At 37.7% G+C, this 11278-nt stretch overlaps 1 protein-coding gene across 2 annotated transcripts; it reads left to right on the top strand.

Annotated features, from left to right (window-relative positions):
* Positions 1 to 3871: 3871 nt before the first annotated feature.
* On the top strand, positions 3872 to 10452 carry zgc:152863 (uncharacterized protein LOC562658 homolog). Of its 2 annotated transcripts, none has more exons than XM_053507895.1 (5): positions 3872 to 4061; positions 5819 to 5926; positions 6119 to 6316; positions 7480 to 7621; positions 8782 to 10452. In XM_053507895.1, the coding sequence occupies exons 2-5, from the start codon at positions 5833 to 5835 to the stop codon at positions 9104 to 9106; spliced, it is 759 nt and encodes a 252-aa protein (XP_053363870.1). In that variant the 5' UTR covers positions 3872 to 4061; positions 5819 to 5832; the 3' UTR covers positions 9107 to 10452. The 2 variants fall into 2 exon arrangements, with proteins under 2 accessions (XP_053363870.1, XP_053363871.1); XM_053507896.1 differs by having other exon boundaries at positions 3873 to 4061; positions 8785 to 10452.
* The last annotated feature ends 826 nt before the right edge of the window (positions 10453 to 11278 follow it).

Below are 11278 nucleotides of genomic sequence, written 5' to 3'. Positions count from 1 at the left end.
GTAACAAACATACCCATAGATGGTGAAATTAATTCTCCATCTTCTTTTACCAGGAAGAGCATGACTTTTTTTTTTTTTTTTTTTTGACAGATTTTCAAACCATTTTTTGAAGATACAAAAACCAGAATCCCACAAACTGTATATATATATATATATATATATATATATATATATATATATATATATATATATATATATATATATATATATATATATATATATATATATAAAAAAACAACAACAACAACATATACCAAAACATGCACCAGATACAGTGAAAGATACACACCTAAAACAAAACCACAGACTTAGAAAAATATTAAACATGGAGTGAAAAACAAATAACATAAATTTCAACTCTTAAAGAGATAAGTGAGGAAGGAGCCCCAAATTTTATCAAAATTTTTATAAGCGTCAATCTTAGAGAATCTAATCTTTTCAAGCTTGAGAGCAGCAACCATTTCAACCAACCATTTATGAAAAGTGGGTGGTAAAGCGGACTTCCAATGCATCAAAATCACCCTTTTAGTAACCACCATACCAAACATAAGAGACAATTGCTGAAAATGTGTCAAACCTAATACTTCTACATCTATCACATAGTGGGGAAACTGAAGGGTAAATTTTATTGAGTTTAGATTTAGTATAATGTAACCTATGCAGCACTTTAAACTGTATAAGTTGTAATCTTGCATTAATAGAGCAGGAATGAATTCGTTTCAGTCCCTCCTCCCAAATCTCCTTTGAAATATTGAGTCCAGTATCACTTTCCCAAGCTACTTTAAGGTGATCCGAAGACACTGCAAAATGGGAGACAAACAAAGAAACAAACTGTGTCACTAAATGTTTGGCCATGGGAGATTGCCCCAAAAAATTATACAAATCATGGTCTTGCGGTAGCTTCTGAAACTCAATAAAATAATTTTTTATAAAATGACGCACCTGTAGATATCGAAAAAATTGTGACTGGGAAAGATCAAAGAGTTTATATAAGTGATTAAAAGAGGCAAATTTTCCATCTATATAAAAGTCCTTAACTGTGGCGAGTCCTTTGCCTCTCCACAGTAAGAATACCTTGTCCGACTTGCCAGGCAAAAAATTATTGCAGATAGGCAGGTGTACTGAGGGACATGTAATATTCAAAGCAGTCTTAATTTGATTCAGAATTCTAATGGAGTTGAGCACAACAAAGTTTTTACATTGTGACTTTTTTAAAGATACAGTTTTAGAGAAAAGAATAGTGGCTAAGGAGCTACCAACAACTGACCGAGCCTCCATATACAACCACTTGGGTAGCGAGTCTATCAAACTGTCAGCAGTTTGATCACTCATCGAGCATGACATTTTTGATTAAATAAGGTTTAACATTCTCTTATCCCATGCCATACCATCACTTTTCCAGTTCAAAACACTCTGGATGTATGGAGAATATTGACACACCCTGTTTGTTTGCACAATTAAATAATAGTTTGTGTATATAAAATAAATATATGCTGATACGGCTTCACAGTGTTTTTAAAGTAATGCTGCAAGAAGTTTTAAAAATCCCTTTTTGTAGTAACTCAAACTTTCCACTCATATCACATGCTTAAATTTTGGGATTCCTGGCTTTATAAGATTCTAATCTTAATTATAATATGTAGAATCAGTATTATGAGGGGCACTCAAGTCTAGCTGGGACTTGTAATGCCCCTCTTTAACAAACTCGCACTGGCCATATCTCAGCAACTGGACATGATACAGTAATAAATTTTGTATCAAAAATGAACTGAAGCAGAAAATCTGACTCAATACCTCACTTGATGTGATGGATCACATTTACAGAAGATTTCAAGTACAGTACAGTGATGAGGCTCTTAGCTGCTGTAAAACATTTTAAATGTTTTACTGCAGCTAAGAGCCTAAAGAATGCTGTATAACCCATACATCCGTACAACCATAAACGACGATCCTGGTCCAAGATTTTTTTATCCAAAGTTTACAAACGGTATTTCAACCATGTACACTCACTTAAATGATTATTAGGAACGCCTATTCAATTTCTTAATAATGCAATTATTTAATCAACCAATCACATGGCAGTTGCTTCAATGCATTTAGGGGTGTGAAAGGGAAAGAAAGGTGATTTAAGCGATTTTGAGCGTGGCATGGTTGTTGGTGCCAGTCTGAGTATTTCACAATCTGCTCAGTTACTGGGATTTTCACGCACAACCATTTCTAGGGTTTACAAAGAAAGGGAAAAACATCCAGTATGCAGCAGTCCTATGGGTGAAAATGCCTTGTTGATGCTAGAGGTCAGAGGAGAATGGGCCGACTGATTCAAGCTGATAGAAGAGCAACTTTGACTGAAATAACCACTTGCTACAACCGAGGTATGCAGCAAAGCATTTGTGAAGCCACAACACGCACAATCTTGAGGCGGATGGGCTACAACAGCAGAAGACCCCACCGGGTACCACTCATCTCCACTACAAATAGGAAGAAGAGGCTACAATTGAAAAACAGTTTCAGCCTGGAAAAATGTTGCCTGGTCTGATGAGTCTTGATTTCTGTTGAGACATTCAAATGGTAGAGTCAGAACCTGGCGTAAACAGAATGAGAACATGGATCCATCATGCCTTATTACCACTCTGCAGGCTGGTGGTGGTGTAATGGTGTGGGGGATGTTTTCTTGGCACACTTTAGGCCCCTCAGTGCCAATTGGGCATCGTTTAAATGCCTCGGGCTACCTGCGCATTGTTTCTGACCATGTCCATATCTCCATCAACTGCAAGATGCTATCCTATCAATATGGGCCAACATTTCTAAAGAATGCTTTCAGCACCTTGTTGAATCAATGCCACATAGAATTAAGGCAGTTCTAAAGGCGAAAGGGGATCAAACACTGTATTATTATGCTGTTCTTAATAATCCTTTAGGTGAGTGTATATAATGTTGCTTTCATGGTTTTTGTGCTAACATACAGTACTGAACATTAAAACCATGTTAGGCACTTGATGCAAAAAAATATATATTGTAGCGTTTTTACGCCGGGAAGAATACTGGAGAGACGAGTGAGCTTCACTACACGCCACACTATATTGCTATGCTAATTACATGGTAATTTTGACTGGGGCAAAATTAATCAAAATATATGGTAATTGCAGTTTGCTTGTTCCTGAGCTTTGTAGGTTTTCTCTGGGGGTGACACAGTTTAAGTCATGTGTTGCAGTCTTGCTAAATTGTCAGTAGTGTGTGTGTGTGTGTATGTTTGTGCCAGTGCACTGCAATGTGTTGGCACCCAATCCAGGGTGCCCCCTGCCTTGTGCTCTGACTTCCTGGGATAGGCTCCAGGCCCCTGATGGGACACAGGATAAGCAGTAAAACGAATCATCACATGATCAGACTTAAGCACATCCGAAAGGATGCTGATAGATGAAATTTCCTTTTCACCTGCCTGTACATGAGCTCGGACATGCGTAAACATTGCGTGAGCACTATTGAGTAAGAACAACATGCCTGAGCCATTACAACAGTTTTGGTACAGTGTGTACCTGAAGGTGTGTTTATCAAGTTATTGACTAATAACATTAGTTTTAATGTTATTAGTCAATAATATATATGTATGTGTGATAGATGAAGTGTAATCTGTAGAATGGCAGTGCGGGCAAAATCACTGCTTGAAACAGTAAATCTAAATGCCTCCACGGAATTAGTGCGCATTTCAAGACGGTGTGTGTGTGTGTGTGTGGGCGGCTTCTCTTCCCGACAGCCTCGGGTAGAACCGAGGAGAGCCTTCAGCTCAAGTAGCCAATCAGAAGTCGCGTTGTCCTTGCGCGCGCGGCTCTAGCAGCCAATCAGAGGTCTCGCCCGTCCTGGCAACGCTGCTGTGCGGTGAGTCATCTGGCAGCGCCGCTTAAAGAGACGCACTTGTTGCGGCGCGCTCGTTCGTTCAGCGGTTCTTACGCTCAGGGAAAACAACAACGGCAACAACAACATCATGCAATAATAAACAGGACCTTTATGTAAATCTCCAGTCTGTTAGTTAATCGACGTTTCATCGCCTGTAGCTGCGTCTCCAGGTAACCGTCTTTACAGTACTCCTTGTGTTTTGTGACGGTGTGAGAGTACAGTACCAATAAATAGGTGTGTGTGTGTGTGTGTGTGTGTGTGAGAGAGAGAGAGAGAGAGAGAGAGAGAGAGAGAAAGCGTTTTCCAGAAGGACGGCATCCCGAGAGAAAAGTCTAGAAATTGGCTTTGCAAGCATTCAGGGCTGTTTCTAGCTATTACTGTGTGTTTGTTGTCTCACACTGTTGATAATGAAGCGCATTCACAGCAGCACAGGGCAGAACAGCAGCACGCCTGCCTCTGAGCATTTCTACTTTTATACAGATACAAACACGTTACACAAGTTATCTGGAGGTTTTTTTTTTTTTAACAGGGTAGATATTTTTGAGAAAGGTCACATTATTATATACTTTCAGAAAAAAAAAACTTAATAGATTTTAAGATGTATTAAGATGCATAAAAATGTTGTAGGTTCTGGTTTCCCCATTAGAAATCATGATAACTGTATTTAAGCAGAAATATTTGTATAATGTATATACTTTTATGTATCTTTAATATACATTTGAATTTTTATTTGTATATTATTTATGGTATTATTTCTGACAGACATCTGATGTGAAGTCTTCAGGGGATCTTTTTCCCGTGAAGACTTCAAATAAGGTGTAAAGAGTGTTTTCTTTCATCTTTAAGTAATATATACTTAATAATAATAAAAATATTAATAATCTATTTTATATATACTGTGTGTATAAATATATATTATAATTATGTTGGTGCTGATGGTAATGATGATCAGTATATTTAATAACAATAATTGTGTACTGAAGGTGTTTCATTGAAGGTTTATATAAAGCCTGTTAGAAATCATGATAACTATTCATACAGAAATATTATTATTGACAGACACCTGATATGAATTGATTTATGAAAGAGTTTTTCCTTTGTTTGGGATAATTCCAGCTTTACTTTTTACATGGATAAGCGATCTTGTCATCCTGATGGCATGCTACAATTTAAAAAGGTAAAGCTGGTATTATCCCCCAAAAGAGAAAGAAACTTTATGTGAATTGATTTGCGAATTCCTAAAATTGTGCAAAAGAGTTTTTTCAGTTAAGCTGAAATTATTTCAAAGAATAGTACAATAGTAAAAATTGTCTCACTCAAAACCTTCTTTTCAAGTTATTTTTTATTTTTTTCTGTTACAAACCATCAAGGTGTTGATTTCAGTACCCCAAAACCCTTTGATGTATGCTGTGCCTATTCATTCTGATACTTTTTATCATTACATAGCTAGCAGCCACCTACGTTGTGGTCTGATTTGCACTTGATCAGTCTGTGCAAATGTTATATAGTATAGAAGGCAGCGTTCCCCTCAGACTACCTCTTGGCATTTATATAGGCATGCCAGTGCACTGTGTTTATATTTTTGTTCACCTCTGTGAATTACTTTCAGAATTCAGTTCAGGAAGTTGTGGCACAGCAGCGAGTCATTTCACCACCAATCTTGTGCACTATGCACATATTTAAAGCATGCTTTTTACTGACCTCGTTTGCATGTGCAGGTCTTGCTCAGGTTCACTTCTCCTCTGGTCAGGATTAGGGTGTGGTGATTGTTAACTAGCTAGTTGTTGCATGTGCAGCTGTGCACATGCCCCACCTCTTTCAGTAAACACAACGCAACAAAAAGTTCCCAGAGACCCTTGCGCTTATGCATCATCCCTCTCTCTCTCTCTTTTTCTCTCTCTCTCTCTCTATATATATATATATATAGGACGAGTGTTTTTGATGTCTACATACCGACTCCCTCTTTGGCCATGTTTACACGCTCTAATGGGCTATATGGTCTTCATCCTGACTTTTCTGCCAGAAATCAGCACAGGTATGCTTTTTGTTTATTATTGTACACACCCAAACCACCACCCCAGACAGACACCAGAACTAATTAACATTAGCACTCCTTTTTATATATTCAAATAGATATTATTTTATATGTATTATATTTTATGTTATTATATATTAATTATTCAAAGAAATATCCACTATAAATCTTTTTTTTTTCCTAATCTTTCAGGACAGAATTGTTCTCACCCGATTATCCCTGAGCATGGCGGCTTCTATTGTAAACCTTCTCCCTGTAAGGGCTTTCCTGCAAAGAGCCGTATCTACTTCTTCTGTGAGTCGGGGTATGTCCTGCCAAACCGCGTCCACCACTCCACCTGCCGCAAAGGCCGATGGGACCCCAGTATTCCCACATGCATACCTAGCACAGGTAAGACACCATGGCTGCACCTATTATTTAATTTTAGACCAGAAGTATGTGGACACCTGTCCATTACACCTATACGTGGTTCTTCTATCAAAGTGTAGCCACAAAGTTGGAAGAACATCTTTGTACAGGATGCTTTAACCAATTTCATCACGACAATTCCCATGTCCACAAAACAAGGACCATGAACACATGGTTTGTTTAGGTTGGTGTGGAAGAACTTAATTGGCCTGCACAGAGCTCTGACCACTAAAACCCTTCGGGATATACTGAAACACATACTGTGCCCCTTACATCCTTGCCCAAACTTAATACCTGACTTCAGTAATGCTCATGTGGTTAAATATTTAATAAAAAATTCTCACAACCATGCTTTAAAATCTGGTGCACATCTTCTTAAAAGAGTAAAGATGATTATCCCAGGAAAAGGGGACTAAATCTGGAAGCACATATGGGTATGATGATGATCAGGTGTCCACAAATATATGGGAATAGTGTATTTATACAGTATGTATTATATATTAATAGAAATAAAAACCCATTTACTTTTTCTGACATTTTGGACAATTAACTTTCTATAGCAGGAATTCCCAACTCTAAAACTGAAGTACCACGTGCCCCAATAATTATAATATTTTCTCTGCTCTAACACCCCAAAAGCCAATCAGAAAGTGCTGTTATTTAGCTTATTGGATGAGGTGTGTTGGAGCAAAGAAAACGCTAAAATGTACAGGACAGGAGTTACTCCAGGGCCAGTGCTGGGAATCTTTGCTTCTAGGTAGGAAATATTTATTGAATGACCTACATAAGCTCTGTGTTGTGCCACTGTGAAAGAGAAGTGAAAAGCGGAAGATTGACTTCGCTCACAGCATGTGTTAGCTTCCTCTTTTGAGCTTAGCCACACAGAGACAGGAAACCAATAGTGAGAACAGGAAGTGAACATGGTCACCATACTAACCAATATTTCTTGTTCTGTGATGCATTTAAAGACCCAGAAAGTACTGTGTCATCAGTTTCAAAGATTTTGAAAAACCACTAGTAGAGACACTTTTCTAATGTTGGCATAACTTCCTGTCTACGTTACAATTAAAGTACTGTACATCTGGGGTGATGCCTCCATCAGGCTTGTGCGTAGATTAAATCCTGTGCTGTTTATCTTCTTACAGCTGGACATGCTAAATATGAAGACAAAGTGACTAATTCTATCCCGAGTGTGGCTACTACAGCCGTGGGCGTATCCATCTTTCTTCTCACAACCACAGCCTGCATGGTCATCAAGTCACGGCTTTTCCCTTGTCAGTCTCAAAGGTACAGTGCTCTGAGTACATTACTCCATTTGGGTAGAGTGGCACAATTTTATGTTTATTAGAATTTATTGCAATTTATAATTTTACATTAGTATAAAACATTAGATTAGAAGTCTATCTATCCATCCATCCGTCTATCTAGGGCAGGGTAGTGCATAGCATCTAGGGCAATGGTAGCTTAGTGGTTAAGGCGTTGGTTTATTGATCAAAAGTTTACAGGTTTACACCCCAGCACTGCCAGGCTTCTACTGTTAGGCCCTTGAGCAACACCCTTAACACTTACCTACTTAAATGTATAATGAAATAAATCACTCTGGACAGGGGCATCTGACAAATGTAAATGTTTTCATCCTTCTGTCTATTTATACATCTATCTATCGACCCACTTGTTCATTTATATAGCCACTTACAGCATATGTTTGTATCTGTAATCATGGACAAAAGAATCCTTGCAAATATACATTTCTTATAAAACTAATGTTATAGAAATGAGAGTTCAGTTTTTTACAAAAATCTGGGAGTCCATCAGCACCAGAAATTCTAAATTCAAACAATGTTGACAATTACGTGGAGGCAAATTTACTAGGCTGTAATTTTCTGTACAATTCTGTACAGATTGATTTTCTGTACAGTTTATTAAATTATGCCATTCAATTATCTAGATCTATCTTGACTTCCAGCCCTAGGACCAGTTGTTTAAAATCTTCTTCATAGCCTGGAAATAGTATTTCCAGCCTATGAAATTGACACATTTCGATGAACCTCTTTCTACTACCATTGTCTAATGGGGCATGATAATATAAAGATAAAATTCACAGTCAGAATAATTCCATTACCTTTAATACCAAAATGTCATCTGGATATAATCAGATGGGATTTTTTTGCATGTACATGCATGTACATTTTTTTTTATAGTACAACAAACATTTTTTGTCCATGAATATCTGTCTACCTTTCTATTCTTCCATACCTTTCACCTGTGTGTATGGACATCCATAACCTGTTTGTGTTCCTGAAAAAAGCTAAAATGAGCTGCTGGTATAACTCATGAAATGATGAAATAATCAGTCTCAATTTACAATAATGTTTTTAGCAAATCATTCATAAAATTGCCTTCACCAGCCTAATAGAGTCTAAAAATAACGGTTGATGCTTTTTCAGCAGGAGATCGTCTGATCAGTTGGACCTGATGGTCAATGGCCTGCCTGTGTCTCTCCCCACCTATGAAGAGGCGGTGTACGGAAGTTGGGGTCAGCGGATCCCGCCCTTACGTGGACCTACGCAGCTCTTGCTAGCCTCGTCAGACAACAGCCCATTATCGTCTCTTATCCAGTCAGGTTCCACTAACTGCACAGACACTTTGAGTCAGAGCACAGAGGCACTGCCACCACCTTATGAGGAGATGCAGTCACGTTCTGTGGATGGAGGAAATGATGCAGAAGCACGGGCCTCACACATTGCACTTTCTGTTGAAAAGGACAACTAACTCTTAGGTGCTTGAGCTCACCTTCAGCTAATTGATTGTTAGTTTTCTTGCCATGCTTCGTGCCTCTTGGTGTAGTTTACTGTCAGATTCCAACGTTTTTAATTGAACAAAGTTTTGGGTATTTTTTTATTTAAATAAAACAATGCAGCTGAGAGGGCGTAGGTATTTAGCAAGTGAGTGAGAGTTTGTGACGTGCTCAAGAGAAAATGTTTTCAGTGCTGCTGGAGACATGCATATTATTACCCTCAGTGAGGGGACTTGACCACAGTGGTCTCAAGGACTGTAATAACACAGACATTACCTTAGTGGATTGTGATTTTCTGTTGAAGGATTGCAACTTACTAGGTTGCCCATGTTGAGTAAATGAATGAATGTGACTCTAGCAGAACTTCCATTAGTATGGATAATGTAAAGGAAAAGGGCTTGCCTAGGTGCTGAGGGTGGACTAATGATTCATTTCTGCCACGTGAGAAGCTTTTCCCTTGTTGGATTCCTCATTCTATTTGTTCTTTCATGTTTGCAGTGTCAGTTACCTGTGACTGCTGCTGAAAACCCTTATTTAACAGCTGGCATATAGGGTGTATATGATGCTTTGCATTGAGGGTCCCCTAGTTATTCCTTTCTTAATATTTACTGCATTAGTAAACATTAAGAAGCCTTGAACTTCAATGTTAGTAAACTGAAAGTAATGTTAACAATTGAATAAAGTAAGTTAACACAAACTCATTGATGTTGGTATAACTGGTAATGAAATATACGCCAATACAAAATGTATATTTAGTCCATAACTTTAAGATTATTAAAGAACATAAACTGACGGAAGTTAGATTACAACATTTTTCTAAATGTTGCTAATTTACTTAACTTTGATCCATGTGTAAATATTGCAACTTGCTTTTCTGTTAGTTCATTTTGTTTATTACGGATTCATTTTCACTAATTTATAATTATACAGCTTACTATAAAAAAAAGACAGCAATTAACACATGTTTAGTTCCATTGTTAATGAGTGCATTAATGCTAAAGTTCATGGTTTGTTTACAATAACTAAAATAAGGTTAGTTATGAGGAACTTTATTGTATAATGTTTAATATATGAATGCTTATGAAGTCAAACTATCCACATAAAGCCATGCTATCTGTTCTCTGATGCTGGTTCACAGAAGATGGGGTGTATTTGAATGTGCACTTTTGCTTTTTTCTTTATCTACAAACAGTAATCAATAATATTATTACAAGTTTTTTTTTTTTTTCGTTTGTGTGTATATATGTATGTATATTTATACTCTCATATATAGTATAAATCTTTTTAAAGGGAAAATTATTAAAACTAATTTTCAGATTGACCCCTGTGATACCTTGCTAATTTCTGATAAAATTTTGGGATGACCTCAAATTCACCTGCAAGTAATCCTGTAATCCTCTTCCCTCTTCTCACTTGAAGCTAACATTCCCCTAAATGACTAAAGAAAGCTAATTTACTGTATATCAGTACCAGTGAGGCATACTGAAAGTACAAGTCTGTGACCTTGACTAAGTATAAGAACATGTGTCACTACTCAGTGAGGAAGCATTGTGAAATTGTATAAGAGAAGGGAAGTCTAAGACAATTTTTTTATTGACAGAAACCATGGGTGCAGAAGTGGTGAGGAAACAGCAAGGAGTGAGGTTGATGGGTAAAGGAACTCAGAAGAGAGAAAATGCACACTAAGGCCTTGTTCACACGGGCGTTAAATTTTTGGATAAACGAACGTGCTCTAAACGTCCTATACATTATGTTGCGTTTTGTAGTGGCGCTTGATTGACTTCTACACCGGCGTTAGTTTGTCTCTAACGTCAGCCTGCAGCCCAAACTGTAGTTTGTGTGTTAACCTGTGGGGGCAGTGTGTCGGGAACTGGATATGAAAGCCCGCCACTACCGGGATCACTGCACAACGTCGGATTAAAGGACATTTTTTGTGGTTTATGAAGGAATGCCGCGCAAGTTTTTCAACAATTAATTTTTTTTATTTTGCCTTTTCCCGCTATTCTCACATATTTTCACATGCTATGTATAGCATGTAGGACCATGGGATATATCCGGTCCTCCGAAGCGTAAAATGAACGCGAAGAAAACGCTCTAGAAGCGGTTTCCTTACGTTCATTGGGTTTTGAACGACAAGATAAAGCTGC

Source organism: Clarias gariepinus, chromosome 11, assembly GCF_024256425.1.
Source record: "Clarias gariepinus isolate MV-2021 ecotype Netherlands chromosome 11, CGAR_prim_01v2, whole genome shotgun sequence".
Classification (NCBI taxonomy): Eukaryota; Metazoa; Chordata; class Actinopteri; order Siluriformes; family Clariidae; genus Clarias; species Clarias gariepinus.
This window is presented reverse-complemented; position numbering and strand designations above follow the sequence as displayed.